Below are 18,311 nucleotides of genomic sequence, written 5' to 3'. Positions count from 1 at the left end.
TTGATGGACGTGACACGGACGATGATGGGAGTGACAGTGACTCCTCTGGCACACTTCATCCTGATAATGTAGCTGAGCGCGAGTCTTGCATTTCTTTTGGGTTGGGTGACGTTCGTATCGACGATACATCTTGAGCTTGTAGAGTTTTTGTGGACAATGAGAGACCGGCATTGTGGCCTAGGAAGGGTGATATACTCAACATTTTTGGGAAACGGGGTCCCGATCTGGATGTCCTGCTGACTCTTGGGGTCATCCTTGATTTGCCTCGCACAAGTCCTGGCTGACGAGGTGCAAACAACCCGTGAAAACGATACTTTCAATCACGACTAGGTGGGAACCCGCTTTATCTCGTGATCATTGCAGCTCTTAGCAGTTGGCTATGAAAGCTGGGTTTGCCATTTCTGCTGACCATCTTCTTAGACTGACGCATATTTTTCACATCGGAAATGTACATTCTCGAATACTCCGAGGATTTTGGAGGTCCCGAAGATGACTTCGCATTCGAGAAGACCACCATAGTCTACGAAATGGCTGGCTCTATCTATCGGGCATTTTCACGAAAGCGATATCTCTCAAAGGAAGAAATCCAGTTCGGCGATATGTTCAGTACCAATAAGATCCAAGGCGCCCTCGTCTTCCCTGAATTCAAAGACACATTCACAAAGGCAGAAGGTCTGCCGGAGCATTTGTCGACGCTGTATCTAAAGAAGCCAAGCCTATCCCCTTACAGTCCCAATTATCCAGATCTCATCCGGGAGACCTGGATAGCAGAAGTGAAGACCTGTGAGATTTTAAAGAAGAACCCTCACCCGAATATTGCCCAATACCACGGTTGTGCCGTTGTCAACGACGGCTCGATTAGAGGCATCTACTTCACCAAGTACGACCAAACACTCATGGACAAAGTAAACCCTGCTCGACGCAACAAGTTAGAATTCGCCTACCAGAGAACTCAGGCCGATCTAAGCAAGGTCGATGGTTGGTTGAAGGGGATTGAACTGGGATTGAAACATCTTCATGGCTTGGGAATCATACATAATGACATAAATCCCTGCAATATCATGTTTCAGGGCGATAGTCCCGTCATCATCGATTTTGACTCCTCTCGGGCTCAGGGTCATGATCTGAGCCTAGTTAAGCGGACTCATGGCTGGCATGATGAGAAAATTGAAGTTTCTTTGCCGAGCAATGACACCGATGCACTTCGGGAAATGAGAATGTGGCTTTTGGGAGAAGTGCAGCAATTCCAATTTTGAATCTTGTCACCCGTCTCTATGCAATGCAGTTTGATGATTCAGAGTGGGTCCTGCCTAATTGGGAATTCGAAGGCATTCAAAACCAGTAAATGTCTCGTCTTTCTCGAATGCTTACAATTCGCTATCATGCATGATCTTTTGTTTGCTTTATGCCTCTTTCCATAATTCCGAAAAGACACATTGTCTCTTTTTTTTCAATTGGAAAGCTCAGAGGTGAGTAAACCAGCTACTTGAAACAAAACCAGACATCTCGCAGGCTTCCTTTCCTACCAAATCAAATGCCCTGCTATCATTCCACATTCAGAACATGACCAGACGATGTAGGGAGCTGTTTGCTATATGTCATCGAAGGCGTGAATCTCTGGACCCATTCTTCCCGAATAGTCAGGAACGTATCACAAACAGCCTTGACGGCATCGTCGCGAGAATTTCCACAACTCTCGATATAGACTATTTGAGCTGTCAGTAAACGTTTCACTGCAATAACATAGTGGAAAACATACACTTGACCTTGGGCTCTGTCCCCGAACCTCGGAATGTAAACCGAACTCCGCCGTCAAGCCACAGCGTAAGCATCTGGCTCGTCGGATCTTCAGGCAAGTCCGGCTTATTATCAGATGTGCTGGAGTCGTAACCCTCTGTTAAATCCCTCCATCTCAAAATCTTGAATGGGCCAAACTTCATTTTTGTGAGGCACGAGCTGCCTCTGATGCCCTGGAACAATTTCGAGGTAAGTTTAGGATCAGGAGATCGGAAGTAATTGTTCAGTGTCTCGTGGTGTCCAAATTCAGCAAAGAGGTTTTGGAGTTTAGCATATGCAGTTAGCCCCTGGGCTCTCCACTTTGCCTCCGCCGCGAGAAACACTGTAGCTGCTGTAATTCCATCTTTGTCATAACACACAGATGGAAACATGTAGCCTAGTGCCTCCTCGTAAGAGAAGACGACGGTCTTTCCTGCTTTCTCCAAATCCCGAGCAACATTAGCCATCCACTTGAATCCCGTTAGGGTCTCAGAGAAATTTATTCCCTTTGCAGCTGCCATCTTTGCAAGCATGCCGCTCGATACAGTTGTAGTCAGCACCGCGATATGAGACCAGTCTTTGCTTGTGTCAAAGGAATCCAAAATATGGGACGCCAAAAGAACGCCCACATGGTTTCCAGTCAAGGTATACCAAGTGCCACTGTAGAAAAAATTAGCCGCTGCAAAGCTGCGAAAGGCATAAGATTGCATACTCCACTTTCTCTGCTACTGCAAAGCGGTCGGCATCAGGATCATTTGCAATAATCAGAGTACTTCCTTGTTGATCGGCGGTCTGAATAGCAAGATCCAATGCTCCGCTTTCCTCTGGGTTTGGAAACTTCACGGTTGGGAAATCAGGATCCGGCTTCTCCTGAGCGGTGACAGATACAAAGTTATTGATTCCGAGTGAGTGACAGAGAGTCGGGAGCACCAAGCCTCCCACGCCGTGTAGTGGGGTGTAAACAAATGATCTCGGGGGCTGCCAGTCTGACACGGTAGTTTTCTTATGTTCGTTAGATTGGCCCCTCAATTGCACTTAAAGGGCGTACCATGAATTCTTCGACTTGCTTGCTATAATGAGGGAGAAGCTTCCGGTATGAATCAGCGCACAAGTATTCGCTCGGTTTGAGTTCTGCCCATGCGGCAGGCCAAGGTTCAAGGTTCTCTTTAATGGATTGTGCGATCTCCCCGTCCTCAGGTCGGTTTATCTGAGCGCCGTTGCTCGAGTAACTGTCAAACAATATTGTGTCAGTAATTTTCGTACGTAGCGCTTCTAGCCTTCTTACACTTTGTAACCTGCGAAACGATCAGCGAGAATTCGTGTTCCTCGGGTTGAACTACATACCGTTATCCTGAGGTGGATTCTTGGGACTCCTTGGTTAGTATATCTAGCTACGGGGCTAACCTTTGGAATGAACTTACATGGCTTGCTGTCACCATAATACCTGCCGCGGCTTGGAAGTGGTTCACACCAAATGGCACCATTGGTGTTGGTCCTTCCTCTTCAAAGAACCAGACAGGAATACGTTGCGCAATGAAGGCATTGGCAGCAAGTGCGGCGAATCTCGCGGAATTATGGCGCGCATCGTGTCCAATGACAACACCGCTCGAGGCAATCTCAGAACGCTTGTCTCGAATAAACTTGGCAAGCCCCTGGGATGCCTGTATGACAGTCAAAGAGTTCATGCAAGAGAAACCTGCTGCCATGCGGCCTCGAAGACCGGCTGTTCCGAACTCGATGCCTACGGGTATGTAAAGATCAGACGGGGACGGACCAAAGCGTGGGGAAAGACCACCAACGGTTACGCAGTCGGCTTTCCAGCTCATCCGTGGCATTAAAGTCCCTCAACTGCTCTATTTCCGCCCTAGTAGTAGGGTCCTATATCCGAGTCAGTGGAATCAGGCCACCAGATTATGGAATTCACTGACTTGGTCCCACTGCAGCCATGTTTGAGTTAAGGAAGAAATTGATTCCTAAAAATAGTTAGAACAATATAATCTCGGATATATAATCAATCATAAGACTCACAGCCATCATGCCATAAGATATGAAACTCCAGTAATGTGAAAGGTGACATGCACAAAGTAAAAAGTAGTGAATGTGATTGACCGCGGCCGATCGGTCCCCGCTGTTATCCACCTCCGCCCCTTGCACGTTTCTGTTTCTGCCTTGCTTCCGGTGGAATTTAGATTCTATCTTGTTTCTTGCTTCTTGTTTCTATTCTTTTTTCGATCCGCATTCTGTCTCTTGGAATCGCTTGACTCGGCAATGTCTCTGTGAATTGTCACTCTCGTTCCTCAATCTGACACACTTTCACCACACCTTACGATGGAGAAACCCGCATACCGACCATCCCGGAAGGACACGCTCTTGTCTCGACGATATATTGAAGGACTCATTGCAGAAGGGAAACATGTCATGATCTATGAGGATCGTGTCCTGAAGGTGGACGCCTGGATCAAGTACCATCCCGGAGGGGACAAGCCTATCAAACACATGGTGGGCAGGGATGCGACAGATGAGATCAACGCGTATGTTTTGAAATTGCAAGCAGCACAGCCTTGTATCAATCTAATGAGAATTCACTTCGTCCAGATTACATTCTCAAGAAGCTCGCGAGCGCATGCCTGCGTACCAGATCGGACGAATTGAAGGAACATGGACCAACTTCCTCCCCCCGATACAAGGCGGCAAATTCCGGCTCTATACAGAAGACACGTGCTTGAGCGATGAGGATTCCACGGCTCAAGAAAGCTCCGATGGTTCGAGTCAGGAGGGATCAATCCCACCCTCGCCGACATTTGATCCCGTCGACTCAAAACGTACTGTTCGGCAAAGGAGACCAATCAACTCCAACCATCCTATTATGACCAAGGACTCTCACTCTCAACTCAAGCCTGCCTTCTTAGATGCCAGGACTCAAGAGGAGATTGATTTTGATATTGCCAAATACCCTTCTTTGGATACCGCGAAGCAGGAGGAGATCAAACAAAAATACCGTGAACTACACAACCGTATCAAGGCCGAGGGTCTTTTCGACTGCAACTACTTTTGTTATTTTATTGAATGCTGTCGATACACGCTTTTTGCAGGCCTGTCCTACATGTTCCTCTGCATGGGGTGGTGGGCGACTTCTGCATTTTTCCTCGGTTGTGTCTGGCATCAGCTTGTTTTCACCGCCCATGATGCTGGCCACATGGGAATTACACACAACTTCCACGTGGACAGTGTTATTGGAATCGTCATCGCGGACTTTATTGGTGGCTTGAGTCTTGGCTGGTGGAAGCGAAGCCACAATGTGCATCACATCGTCACCAATGAGCCTGAACATGATCCTGATATTGAGCATATCCCATTCTTCGCTATCTCTCATCGTTTCCTTACGAGCCTCAAAAGCACCTACTACGACAGAATCATGGCTTACGACGCCCCGGCTCGATTCTTCCTAAAATTTCAGAACTATTCTTACTATCCTATTATGATGCTCGCGCGCTTCAACCTTACCGCCCTAAGCTGGGAGTATCTACTCAAGGGCCAAGCTCCTCGAAGAGGTCCTGCTTGGTGGCATCTCTACTTAGAGCTTGTCGGACAGGTCTTCTTTTGGACATGGTATGGCTACGGTATACTGTACAAGACGCTTCCCGATGCTAGCAGCCGGATTGTGTTCCTCCTCATCTCAAACATTGTCCCTTCGCCTCTCCATGTTCAAATCACTTTGTCCCACTTCGCTATGTCAACGGCCAACCTGGGTGTTGGCGAATCTTTCCCTCAGAAAATGCTTCGAACTACCATGGATGTCGACTGCCCAACGTGGCTTGATTTCTTCCACGGCGGCTTGCAGTTCCAGGCCATCCACCATCTCTACCCCCGCATACCGCGCCACAACCTACGTCGTACGCAGAAATTTGTTCTGGAATTCTGCCGCGAAACTGGTATTCCCTATGCGATCTTCACTTTCTACGATGGAAACAAAGAAGTCATTAGCCGACTGGGTGAAGTGGCGAAGCAGGTCCGCCTCATGGAGGAGTGTCGCAAGTCCATTGTTGAAGAAGGTGTCTTTTCCGATCATCACCACTGATATGTGAAGTGTCTGTTCCTTGCTGGCCATGTGAGCGAGAACGAAACGAGTGACCCAATAGAACGTTATGAACACCTATGCCGCATTCCATCCTCGAGCGTATTAATGAATCAACTGAATGCTTCTTATTCCAGTGCTTAATCGCTCTTTACATGAAACTCTAACAAGTATCTTTTATTTACATTACATTCGTGGCAATGCACCAGATTGGCAAATATGACTTAGGCCCATGTACCATGTAGATCTCTTCGCGGTCTTAACCAGGCAATCCACCGCGCGCCATCTTCTTCGCATGTTGCTGCCGACGATTATGATTTGCGCGACTCCCCTTGTTCTCCTCCTTTCTCTGTCGCGAAGCAGCACTATCCGCCTGTCCCTGACCTCCAGATGCAGACTGAGGGCCGGCACCGCCGCCACCACCACCACGACCGCGTCCACGGCCTCGTCCACCCCCGCGTCCCCCTCCTGCACCACGTCCACCGCCCCCTCTGCCACCCCTTGAGCCAGGATGGCCAGATGATTCACCCTCGTCAGAGCCCTCGTCGCCATCCTCACGAGGCTGCGGTCTCCTGTAAGAAGTAGAGCGCAATTCAGGCTGGTTCAATGCTCCACCGCCAGGCCCACCGGCGTCCATAGCCAGCTGGCCTTCAAGTTTAGCAAGGCGCTTTGAGTCACGCGCAAGCATAACAGCCCATCCCTCAATAGCCTCGTCGGTCATCTCAGTCTCGCGCTTCAATGACTGGCGAGGCTGCGAGCGGCGGGTCGCCGAGTCACGGGCGAAGAGACCAGGGTTAGACTTGTATGTTCGGAAGAGCGTTGCGTCGATGTCGACTGCGCGGCGGTTGCGCTGGTCTGCATCGGCTTCGCCGTCTGCACCTGTGGGTCCGTCAATGGCGCCGCCCACGTCGGTTGCATCGTAGGTGTCGTCCCGCTCATCATCGTCGGAATCGAATGTTGCCAAGGCAGAGAGGATTGCTGCTTTGTTTGCGGCGTGTTGACTGCGGTCTGACAGAACTGTGTCGGCTGTTTGGTCTGCATCGACACGGCCAAAGTGCAATTTTCCTTGGGCATCGCCTGAGCGGCTGAGTTCGGCTATGTCTACGTCATTGTCAAAGACGTTCTTTCGGGTCGGAAGGTATTCGGGTTGGGGTGATGGCATTGCGGGTGGTGTTGGTTGAGGTGACATATGGACACGATGAGGTCCTGCCTGGGGAGGCAGTTGCTCTGTTCGATCTAGAGACTGAAGCTCCAGAGGGAGCGAATCATCAAGCAGTTGGGCGACAATAGTTTCAGGGTTTTCGTTGTAGAAGTCCAGAAGCCGTACAATGAATCCCGACCCAAGATCAGGGAACAGGTCCTGCACCTGTGTGACGAGTGACATCTTATGTGCATGGACTTCTCCAGAGATGACAGGATCTGAAGAAACATCTTTACCCTTGTCTACTCTCTTGCGCCTCTGATATCGATGGTGTAGCGACTTCGATTCCACTTGGTAGGCACGCAAGCTGGCGAGAAGATCTTGCCCCCGTTTCTGGGGGTGACTGAAGAGATACTTCTCCAATCGAATAAGCAGGTCTGAGCTACAGACTAGATCAGAGAGCAATGTTGGTTCTTTCTTGATCTTCGGTGCCCCAACTCGGGCGGCGGCTTTGAGACTGAACAATTGGTCCAACAATGAGGACAAATTGACTGGCTCCTTCAATAAGGAAATCAACCCAACGTAAGCATTAGCAACGAGGATCTTGCGAAACTCCTCCCTAACACCCTTTGACTGATAAGCTTCTGCTATCGTGTCCAAGAAATCGGAGCCCGCCATGAGCTCTTGGCCACATGCTGGCAGGACAGAAGCTAGGATGGTCAAACGACGAATGTCAGAAATGATCTCGGGGTTTGAGGAAGCATTCGCCGAAGAGAGATTCTTTATCACGCTAGCTTTCGCTTTGCCGATACTGGAAGTGATTTTGGCATGGTGCAGCTCCCAGGCCTTTAATAATGACGTCTTCAAAACCGCACTGGACGGATGGCAGCAACATAAATTGCCGAGAAGTCTCCATTCTAGAACATCATCTGGTGGATTGGATAAATCAAGCAAAAATCGCCTTGTGACCAAAAAGCAGAGCTTCCGAAGCTGTCGAGCTTTAGGTCCGCTTTGCAGACTAGAGTCCCCTGCGGCCGTATATTGATAGTATGACCCCAAGAATAGGGGAATCGATATGTCTTCAGTGGCGGCAACTTTAAACTGCTGATCAGATGCATTCAGCCGGATTCCCAGTAGAGTCATCCATGCATCTAAACAATTCTCCCAGTCATTTGATGGGATTGTCCTCCGCACTGCGGGGGATGGCACTGGAGCAAGTGGCGGGAACTCCGCCATTTGAGCAGATGACACTGGAAATGACTGTGATTGATGTAACAGGATACAAGAAGATGGGGGCAATAAAACAAAAGAAAGAACACGCTAACATTTGTCACCTCATTATCATCTTTGAATGTCATAACTTGGCAGGCTCATGGCCCAAAAGAAGGTGCTTACTAAGCATACTTTAGAAGGGCACCAAAAGTGGTTTAGCGCACGATAACCGAAGCGCCAAGACTTTCGCACTGAACTTTTTGGATATCCAATTCTCGATCCACAATAACTTCGACCAGCCATCATCACTTTACCGAGCCTAGTAGTTCAGGTCTTGACGGCATTAGCCTTTTAAATTGTGCGCTCTCCCTCTTTGGTCTTTGAAATCCTCCCTCACTAACCCGACCCAGTTCATATCAATTCAAGATGTCTTTCCAGAAGCCCGAGAAGGATTTCGGCGAGGGCCCTGTACGTTGTCCCTGACTCCAATGGTCACTGTCGCACACTGCCGTCGCTGCAGCTCAGAGTGTACATAGACCTCGTCGACCCCAATGGAGTACTAATCACCTCTTTTCCGCTATACAGAAGGTCCACAAGATCCGCATCACCCTCACCTCCCGCAAGGTTGCCTCCCTCGAGAAGGTCTGCCAGGAGCTGATCGACCGTGCTCGCTCCAAGTCCCTCCAGGTCAAGGGTCCCGTCCGTCTGCCCACCAAGACCCTCCAGATCTCCACCCGTAAGACCCCCAACGGTGAGGGTTCCAAGACCTGGGACAAGTTCGAGATGCGCATCCACAAGCGTCTCATTGAGTGAGTTTTTCCCGCATTCGAAAAATGCGGCATTGTCGCCGTTGAAGGTACAACGACTAACAGTCTACCTTTCAGCCTCCTCGCCCCCACCGAGACCGTCAAGCAGATCATCATCAACATCGAGGCCGGTGTTGAGGTTGAGGTCACCATTGCCGCATAAATGCGCTAGGTCGGGCTTGACTCAGGGAGGGATCATCGGTTGGTGGATTTGCAGTACAATCTGCTACTTTGGAGCTAGCCCTGACCCACTGGACTTGTATGAGGCTGTGGGAGATCCCGTTTTACCTGAAAACAAAATAAAAAATGGAAACATCTTGAAACAAAAGAACTTCGTAGATGCTAAGTTGGCTTCAATCGTAATTTGATTCGAAGTAGACTAATTGCTTGCGACACAAACTCGAACATGTTTTAACTTCCATCCATGAATATACCGTGCGTGTTTTGCAGTCGCTGCGCGATTTGCCTTTCGTGGCTGTGATGAAAACAATATGCACCATCTTGTCGAATCATGAGGCACAGGTCATTGGAGGTAGGAGACGAACAGATATGCTTTTTTCTGCGATATCAATTGATGTGTTAAAAGTCAAAACTGATCCACTCTCGCTGGGGAGGTACTGCGGGTATTTTGCCATCCTTAAAGTGGCCATTCTGGAGGAAGAATTGATACGCTTCGACCACTTCCGGGGTGTATTCCTCCAGCTTGCCCTGAGAGTCTCTGAGGCTGGCTGGTTCAGGAGGGCCATTGGGGAAATTGATTCTGACAAAGGTTTTGTTGTCTTGTGGGTGGAGATAGCATGGGTGTTCATTGATATAGTTGACGGGGCGACCTTTCCAAGTTGTCAGTCTCTTGGTTTGAGGATCATGACGGGTTTCGCCCTGTAGTTGCGGGAGTGGGTTGAGCTCGTTGGGAACATCGGTCTTCATGAATGCATTTGGTCCAGCGTTGGCAGTTTGTACCAGTACGCCTTGAGTCACAGGAGGCTGAGGCTGTCCAAATGGTGAGGGAGCGGTTGATTGCTGTGAAGGGGCCCCGAAAGGAGATGGAGCTGGAGGCTGTTGAGTAGGGGCCCCGAATGGATTGCTGTTGGCGGGTTGGAATGGTGAGGGCTGAGGGGGTTGGACTTGTGATGGCTGTCCGAACCCACCAGGAGCGGATGGCGTGCCGAATGCTGGTTGTTGCGCGGGGTTCTTTCCAAATGGTGAGGGGGCAGTCTGTGCAGGATTCTGACCAAACGGCGATGGTCCGGTTGGTGCAGGTTGGTTCTGGGAAATTTGGGCGAAAGGAGAGGCAGCAGATGGCGCACCGAATGGAGAAGCTCCTCCTAGTCCTGAAGGCTTACCGAATGGGTTCGCACTCGCAGCTGACTGGCCAAATGGTGCGTTGTTAAGGGAATTTTGCGCGCCTAGGGTGGAGGGTTGACCAAAGCCGGTGCCACCCAAGGAGGATGGTTGCCCAAATCCAGATGGTTGGCCAAACGCAGTTGCTTGTGCTGGTGCTGAAGCCTTGCCAAATCCAGAAGGTTGGCCAATTGCTGTGGTCTGGCCAAATGTTGAGGAAGGAGCGCCGAAACCTCCAGGTGCAGGGCCCGCATTGGATGCAGCGTTCATGTTTGGCTGGCCAAATGGAGAAGGCTGAGCAGGTGCAGATGGTTGACCGAAGGGCGTTGGGCCTTGGTTAGAAATAGCATCCGTTCTGCCCTCAATAATGTCGAATATATTGGGATGCTCGTTTTGACCGTCGATGACATATTTGGCAGCGGCATGCGGGTCATTGTAGGCGGCATCTGTCTGCTTCACACACTCCTCCCAGAGCATCGAAGCTTCTTGCACCGCCTCGTTGAGATTACCGGCGGCAGCCAATTCATAGTGGCGCAGTCGCATTTCTTCTGCGCTTCGTTCGCGGTGCGGACCACCGAACAGGAGACGCGGGACTTCCTTTGAGGGTGCGTATGCAGAGAAGATCCATTGCGGACGATTTTTTGCCACAATCAGGTCATCTCTGATGTTTTCTGCAGTCACTCCAAAGCTGTGTTCAGGTTAGTTCGTGGTTGGCTTGAAGCCGGGGATATGTCTTACTTGGCTGGTCGTTGACTTTGGTTGCTTGAGGTTTGATTTGCACCTGTTGTTGACCATCTGTCAGACTTTGCAAGAGGACTGGGGATAAACGGTTTGAAAGGCTGAGGAACTCCAATGATTTCAGACAATCCTGGAAGATATCACATCTTGAGACTCAAAGCAGTATGGGATTGAAGAAAACAGATAGAGGTAGAAGATTGAATATGGAAAAGAGACAAGACAATTGAAGAGACAAGCGTGGATATTGAAGAACAAAGGAACAATAAGTGAAGAAAAGGGAGGAAGAACAGCAAATGTGCACTGAGTGTTTCTGTTCTTTTCATAACAAAGTTGAAGACTCACCTCCAAACCCTCCGGCTAAAGCACCGAATCGATTCCCCGATGCACCTGTTCCTCGACCAGGATGTTCAAACTTGCAACCCGCTAGAAATGTTTTAGTGATTCCCTTTTTTTTTTTTGTCCTAAAACAAGTTCATACCTCCGAATTTACAGCGACCTTGCTGGAAGAAGGTGCATACCACCATCTTTGCGATTTAGTTGTCTGGAGGCAAAAGACCGAACCGATGACTAGGGCCCCGGCACTGCAAACGCGACAAACACGTTCAATCACAATTATGTGCCCTTTCAAGAATGACTCTAGGGTATATATATGAGTTTACAACAAGAAAGCTCGTTGTCGTTATGCGGGAAAAGGGATGTGGTCAGCGCTGTTGGGACATTTTCGCGGCAATCAGACCGTATCTTATCGTCACGGCCGCTTTACTATTCCGACTATTATTTACATAGTTAATTAACTGCCCTTTCATTAAATGTGAAAGAAGGAAGAGTTTTTGGCGTAAGTCTGATCAAAGCGATCATTTTACCTATTTCTCACTTTGTGCTTAGCATTGTCAAACTATATATAATGTTGCTTCAAATAAATTGCCCTACAGGCTGTAACTTCATGATATATATCCCCACACGAAGCGGCGATCTTAGTCTGCAACACTGCCTAGGTACTTAAGCATATATAGCATCCATGCCATGGATATTGGGATAGGAGTATTTGATAGAGTTTTTCATAAGAGCAACCATGAACCTCCATTTCCATTGCAATTTTTAAACTAATCAATCATACCAGTGTTGTATTGCTGGTTGGGTATATCATCTAGTTGTGTCGTATGCTCGCCCGGAGGTCATCCCAGTTCAAACCGTCAACCTTCTTGCCACCCAGTGATTCGAGCTCTGGTGTAATTTCCCCAAGTCGGCCAGTTGCTAGGCGTCGCATCATCACGGTATCTTTGGATCCAGGCAGGGTACTGGCATTGCCGTGTAGCAAAACAGACTCAAACCACTGTTCTTCGTCTTCATCAAGTGGAAGACCAACAAGCTCCATTGCGCGCCTACTTCTGTTTTGGCCAGGGCTAGCCTTGTGCACAAACTCCACCAATTGCTCGAAAAAGTCCCGACGAAGATCTTCGTCATACTTGCGCGTAAAGTAGAATGCTTCGGTGACGTTGGCGCGGGTGAGAGTTTCAAAGAAAGCCCTGCGAACCTTGACAGTTGCAAGAGGAGGTGCCGCGGTGAGATAGTATGCGATTGCAAGACTATCATCGTGCTTTGGGAGTTTGGTGAGGGTTAAGACATGGAGGATCTCGTCCGGGAATGTAGGAATAAGAGAGGGATCTGCTAAAAATTCGACTGCGCGCTGGATTTTCACATACTTGTTAGCAGATGGTTGCCATCAGAGCCCTCGACAACTCACCCTGAAATCAAGTCGATCCAGATTCCAAAGTCCATCAATGAAAAGACGGTACTTTTCCGGAAGATAACATTGTTGCGCAAATTGAGCTGAAGCTTCTGGAGCAGTGCGACAGTCCTTGAGGATGTAATAGATCAAGGATTGTTTGTGATGGATATCAAGTTCAGATGGGACAATGTGGTTGAAAAGTGCTCGGAGGTCTGCATTCGTCTTTGGAGGATAGACCTTGGTCACTGCAGAAAACCGTTGATTTAGCATGCAGTTACAATCCCTCATATATGGTTCACTGTACCTCCTTGGATGCCAAAGAGCTCTAACAGTCGATCGGCGAAGAGCTTATCGAGTGAGCGCCGATTGGCGAGAATCTGGTCAAAGACCTTTGGTTCATATGCGTATTTCTTATTGAAAGAGAAGACTTGGTCAAAATTCTCCCAAGGAGCCATGGTGGTCAGAAATGAAGCTGATGGTGTCTACAATAGAGTAATTTTGATGAACTGCACTTGAAGCTCCGCGGAGGAGTAATTACCGTACGGTAACTTACAGTGGTACAGGGCGGTGAACTGATTGTTATGGCAGAACGGCGGCCACCTTACTTGTTTGGGCACGAGGTAAACAACCCACTTTCAATTGGCAAAACAATCCATTTATCCCCCATCGCCCCTCCATGCTGCAGACACCTAACTGATCTGCACATCATGGCTTCTGTCGCAAAGGGCCGGCCATCGCGCCGGTCTGCTCCCCGCCGGAGCTATGTCGTTGAAGATACATCTGAATCGGAGGACCTCGGAAATGTCACACCAACACAAGATGCACACGACGATGACGACGACGAGGAGGAGCAAGAGGATTACACACCAGTTCCCAAGAAAGCAAAAAGAGCCTCGGGCAAGAGAATGACTCTGGAGCCCGTGACACCGTCTACTGTCCGCGCAACCGGCAAACCCCAAGAAGCATCAACGGATGATTCCGATGCGATGGATACAGATGCCGATGCCAACACCGATGCAATGGACGCGGATGAGATGGATGTCGACGAAAATGACGAGGATGATGAGAATGACGAAGGACTTAGTATTGCTTCAATGGAGGCCGATCCTGAATCGCCTTCTAGCAAAGCGGCTTTGAAAAGAAAAAGTATGGCTCACCCCCGCAAGAGTCGTGGCTCAATCACACCCAAACCAACAAACGGCTCACTTCCAACTCCAGAGCCTTCCCAATCACCAGAGCCTCATGTGCGCACACAACGAGCCAGCGTGCCGCCTTTGTCTGATATCACCGAATCCGCCGTCAACCAGAGCCAGTCTCCGTCGAAGCAACTGGAAGAACCCAAATCCCAGATTTCTATCATCAACCCGAACTCAACAGTCCTTGAGAGACCCATGGATATTGTGGCGAAGTCCAGAACCCAGGCCCCCCAAGCACCCGAAGAGCCCGAGGGCCCCAAGCCCCGAATGATCATTGAGAACCTTATTCTGACAAACTTCAAAAGTTACGCGGGACAGCAGATTGTTGGTCCATTCCACGCCTCATTTTCATCTGTTGTCGGACCCAACGGCTCCGGAAAGTCCAACGTCATTGACTCGCTCTTGTTTGTGTTTGGCTTCCGTGCCAGCAAGATGCGACAGGGAAAAATTTCCGCACTGATTCACAATTCCGCCCAGTATCCCAATCTTGCATTTTGTGAAGTGGAGGTGCATTTTTCTCAGGTTATTGATTTGCCTGAAGGTGGCCATGAAGTGGTCCCAGATTCCCAACTGATTGTTTCCCGACGAGCGTTCAAGAACAACACCAGCAAGTATTACATGAACAAGAAGGAAACCAACTTTACCGCCGTGACAACTTTTCTTCGGGACCGAGGAATCGACCTCGATCACAAGCGTTTCCTGATCTTGCAGGGTGAAGTTGAGTCGATCGCTCAAATGAAGCCCAAGGCCGCCAACGAACACGACGAAGGCCTACTTGAATATTTGGAAGACATTATCGGAACCTCGAAGTACAAGACCCCCATCGATGAAGCAGCCACCGAGCTCGAAACCCTGAATGACGTATGCGTGGAGAAGAACAACCGTGTCCAGCACGTGGAGAAGGAGAAGTCCGCCTTGGTAGATAAAAAGGACAAGGCTCTCGCCTATATTCGCGAGGAAAACGAATTGGCCCAGAAACAGTCCGCACTCTATCAAATCTACATCGACGAGTGTGCCGACAATGTCCGCGTCACGGAAGAGGCGATTCTCCAAATGCAAGAGCTTCTGAACATGGAACTCGAGAAACACGAAGGAAATGAATCTGGCATCAAAGAGCTCGAGAAGGCCTACAAAAAGGGCGTCCGTCATTACGAGTCTATGGAGAAGGACACCCAGACTCTGCTCAAGGAAATGGCGAAATATGACAAAGAGTCTGTTAAGTTCGAGGAGAAGAAGAAGTTTTTACTGGGCAAACGGAAAAAGCTGGAGAAAGCCATGCAGACCAGCCGTCTCGCTGCTTCAGAATGTCAGAGCCTGGTTGAGAAGTTCACTTCTGACATCGAGAAGAAGACTGACGAGACTACTCAGCTTGAGAATGAGATGGTAACAGAAGAAAAGGAACTGAACTCGATCCGTGAGGGCCTCAAAGGAAAAACCCAGGGACTTTCAGATCAGATTGCTACTAAGCAAAAGTCTCTTGAGCCCTGGAACGCAAAGATCAACGAAAAACAGTCTGCTGTTGCCGTTGCCCAGAGTGAACTCGATATTTTACGTGAGCGTGGAAACGCTGGCGCTGTTCTTCTCGAGGAGGCACAAGGAAAAATCGTCACGATCGAAGAGAGTTTACAGTCAAAGCAACAAGACCTTGAAGAGCGACAAGCCCAGAAGGAGAAATTGGAATTTGAGGTGGAAAAGCTCAAACATGACCTCAAGAAGTATGTTGGCCGTGAGCCCGAAGTTCGCTCGCATGTCTCAAGTGCCCGGCAAAAGGCAGACGAAGCTAGAGTTAGCTTGGCCAGCACCCAGAATCGTGGAAGTGTTTTGACTGGCCTGATGCGGCTCAAAGAGTCGGGCCGTATTGACGGTTTCCATGGCCGACTTGGTAACCTCGGTACGATTGATGAGGAGTACGATGTCGCAATTTCTACAGCCTGTCCTGCTCTCGATAATATGGTTGTCGAAACCGTGGAGGTTGGTCAGCAGTGTATCGACTATCTGCGCAAGAACAATCTTGGCCGAGCCAACTTCATTCTTCTTGATCGCCTTCCTCGCCGCGATATGTCTACCATCTATACCCCTGAGAGCGTTCCTCGTCTGTTCGATCTCGTCAAGCCGAAGGATCCTAAGTTTGCACCGGCTTTCTACAGTGTGATGCAAAACACATTGGTTGCAAAGGACCTGGAGCAAGCCAACCGTATCGCCTACGGTGCCCGGCGTTGGCGAGTGGTCACCCAAGACGGTCAGTTGATTGACGTCTCAGGAACCATGAGTGGTGGTGGTACTCGTGTTGCTCGAGGCGGTATGTCGTCAAAGCAAGTCGCAGATACCACAAAGGAACAAGTATCTCGCTTGGAATCAGACCTTGAGGATCTGGAAAGAAAATTCCAGGCGTTTCAAGAGAAGCAGCGCAATGTGGAGGCTCAGATGAAGGAAAGATCAGAGGAAATCCCTCGCGTCGAGACTAAGATCCAGAAAATCTTGATCGAAATTGACAGCACCAAACGCAGTCTTGTTGATGCGCAGCGTCGTGTCAAGGAACTGAGCGCACAGCACAAACCATCAGACTCCGACGAAGGTCAAATTGCTGCCCTCGAGAAGCAAATCAACAAGGCCCAAAGAGAAATTGAGAAGCTCAACGATGAGAAGAGCGGCATCGAGGAAGAGATTCAAGCACTGCAGAGCAAGATCATGGAAGTTGGTGGTGTTCGACTCCGTGGTCAAAAGGCCAAGGTTGATGGCTTGAAGGAGCAGATTGGCATGCTTGCCGAGGAGATATCCAACGCCGAGGGCCAGCAGGCCAAGAATGAAAAGCTCATCAAGAAGCACACCAAAGCACGCGATGTCTCGGAGCAAGAGATTGGCCAAATCAATGATGAGTTGGAGAAGCTCGAGGAGGATGTTTCCAACCAGGCCAACGAATCCTCCGACTGGAGACAGAAGGCCGAGGAAGCCCAAGAGGTATGTGATTTTATGTTTGACGAGGCTCTCGCAGTGACTGACTATCCATAGGCATTGGAGACTCAAAAGGATGAGCTCACAACTCTGAAGGGCGAGCTTGACGCAAAGGTGACCGAGCTTAACGAAACTCGAGCCACCGAGATCGAGATGCGTAACAAGCTGGAAGAGAACCAAAAGGCATTGGCCGAAAACCAGAAGCGCAGTCGCTACTGGGAGGAGAAGCTCTCCAAGTTGACAGTTCAGAACATCAGTGACATTGGTGAAGAGCAAGAGCCTGCTGAACTCCAGATGTATACCAAGGACGAGCTGGAGGCCATGAATAAGGAGTCTCTGAAAGCCGTCATTGTTACCCTGGAAGAGAAGGTCCAGAATGCTTCAGTCGATCTATCGGTCATTGAAGAATATCGTCGCCGAGCCGCCGAGCATGAATCCCGCTCAGCAGATTTGACCACCGCGTTGACGTCACGGGATGGAGCTAAGGCTCGCTTGGATGGACTTCGATCTTCTCGTTTAAATGGATTCATGGAAGGATTTGGAATCATCTCTTTGCGCCTCAAGGAGATGTATCAGATGATCACCATGGGTGGTAACGCTGAGTTAGAGTTGGTCGATTCTTTGGATCCCTTCTCCGAAGGTATTTTGTTCTCAGTCATGCCTCCCAAGAAGAGCTGGAAGAACATTGGCAACTTGTCTGGTGGAGAGAAGACTTTGTCCAGTTTGGCGCTCGTCTTTGCTCTGCACCACTACAAGCCCACTCCGCTCTATGTCATGGACGAGATTGATGCCGCCCTGGACTTCCGAAATGTGAGTTCTTCTTTCGCAATTGCCATAATTCTGTGTGCTAACTACTTATTCCTGAAGGTTTCTATTGTCGCCTCATACATCAAGGAACGGACGAAGAATGCTCAATTCATTGTCATTTCGTTGCGAAACAACATGGTGCGTGCATATGTTTGCTGTTCTTAATTAGCATTACTAACATCTCCTCTAGTTCGAGCTTGCTGCCCGACTTGTCGGTGTTTATAAAGTTAACCACATGACCAAGAGTGTAACGATCGAGAACCGGGATTATATTACCGGTCGTTAATGATCTGTTGTACGCTTTGCTGTTGTTTCTCATGTTCAACCTTTCGTCTGGTTGGATATGGCTGTTTGTTTGCCGTTTACGATGATATCATGGGTTGGGAGTCTGGGAATTTTTGGATATTGTTTCCTTTACATCATATGATGCTTGTGCACTTTAGAAACGAGACCTTGAATGGTATCTTTCCATTGAACATAAGATCAAGTAGCGTTGAATGAGCTATATAAATAAGTGTTATAGACGGAGGAATGACGA

At 49.1% G+C, this 18,311-nt stretch overlaps 8 protein-coding genes across 8 annotated transcripts; 4 read left to right on the top strand and 4 right to left on the bottom strand.

The window, feature by feature from the left end:
* Positions 1–446: 446 nt before the first annotated feature.
* On the top strand, positions 447–1,256 carry N7529_006736 (uncharacterized protein; the record flags this gene model as incomplete). The annotated part of the gene is made up of 1 exon (XM_057242263.1): positions 447–1,256. One exon carries the CDS (start codon positions 447–449, stop codon positions 1,254–1,256), a length of 810 nt encoding a protein of 269 aa, XP_057097622.1.
* A 289-nt stretch (positions 1,257–1,545) lies between these two features.
* Positions 1,546–3,813, bottom strand: N7529_006735 (phosphoribomutase PRM15; the record flags this gene model as incomplete). Its single annotated transcript, XM_057242262.1, has 10 exons — positions 1,546–1,706; positions 1,760–2,436; positions 2,489–2,778; positions 2,825–3,005; positions 3,062–3,071; positions 3,121–3,139; positions 3,198–3,517; positions 3,576–3,654; positions 3,705–3,749; positions 3,805–3,813. The coding sequence occupies 10 exons, from the start codon at positions 3,811–3,813 to the stop codon at positions 1,546–1,548; spliced, it is 1,791 nt and encodes a 596-aa protein (XP_057097621.1).
* Positions 3,814–4,104: 291 nt separating this feature from the next.
* N7529_006734 (fatty acid desaturase) lies at positions 4,105–5,854 on the top strand (the record flags this gene model as incomplete). Its single annotated transcript, XM_057242261.1, has 2 exons — positions 4,105–4,307; positions 4,372–5,854. 2 exons carry the CDS (start codon positions 4,105–4,107, stop codon positions 5,852–5,854), a joined length of 1,686 nt encoding a protein of 561 aa, XP_057097620.1.
* A 256-nt stretch (positions 5,855–6,110) lies between these two features.
* On the bottom strand, positions 6,111–8,228 carry N7529_006733 (ASCC2 family CUE domain-containing protein; the record flags this gene model as incomplete). Its single annotated transcript, XM_057242260.1, has 1 exon — positions 6,111–8,228. One exon carries the CDS (start codon positions 8,226–8,228, stop codon positions 6,111–6,113), a length of 2,118 nt encoding a protein of 705 aa, XP_057097619.1.
* Positions 8,229–8,630: 402 nt separating this feature from the next.
* Positions 8,631–9,173, top strand: S10a (40S ribosomal protein uS10; the record flags this gene model as incomplete). Its single annotated transcript, XM_057242259.1, has 3 exons — positions 8,631–8,672; positions 8,790–9,013; positions 9,089–9,173. 3 exons carry the CDS (start codon positions 8,631–8,633, stop codon positions 9,171–9,173), a joined length of 351 nt encoding a protein of 116 aa, XP_057097618.1.
* A 416-nt stretch (positions 9,174–9,589) lies between these two features.
* Positions 9,590–11,613, bottom strand: N7529_006731 (FG-nucleoporin nup42; the record flags this gene model as incomplete). Its single annotated transcript, XM_057242258.1, has 3 exons — positions 9,590–11,039; positions 11,416–11,512; positions 11,568–11,613. 3 exons carry the CDS (start codon positions 11,611–11,613, stop codon positions 9,590–9,592), a joined length of 1,593 nt encoding a protein of 530 aa, XP_057097617.1.
* Positions 11,614–12,236: 623 nt separating this feature from the next.
* On the bottom strand, positions 12,237–13,273 carry N7529_006730 (ELYS family protein; the record flags this gene model as incomplete). The annotated part of the gene is made up of 3 exons (XM_057242257.1): positions 12,237–12,776; positions 12,834–13,063; positions 13,123–13,273. 3 exons carry the CDS (start codon positions 13,271–13,273, stop codon positions 12,237–12,239), a joined length of 921 nt encoding a protein of 306 aa, XP_057097616.1.
* A 252-nt stretch (positions 13,274–13,525) lies between these two features.
* smc4 (condensin subunit SMC4) lies at positions 13,526–18,059 on the top strand (the record flags this gene model as incomplete). The annotated part of the gene is made up of 4 exons (XM_057242256.1): positions 13,526–16,972; positions 17,024–17,776; positions 17,834–17,911; positions 17,964–18,059. 4 exons carry the CDS (start codon positions 13,526–13,528, stop codon positions 18,057–18,059), a joined length of 4,374 nt encoding a protein of 1,457 aa, XP_057097615.1.
* Between the last annotated feature and the right edge of the window lie 252 nt (positions 18,060–18,311).

The sequence above is a fragment of the Penicillium soppii genome (assembly GCF_028829465.1).
Source record: "Penicillium soppii strain IBT 18220 chromosome Unknown utg000005l, whole genome shotgun sequence".
NCBI lineage: Eukaryota > Fungi > Ascomycota > Eurotiomycetes > Eurotiales > Aspergillaceae > Penicillium > Penicillium soppii.
The sequence above is the reverse complement of the archived record's forward strand: the minus strand, read 5'-3'. Positions and strand labels throughout refer to the sequence as shown.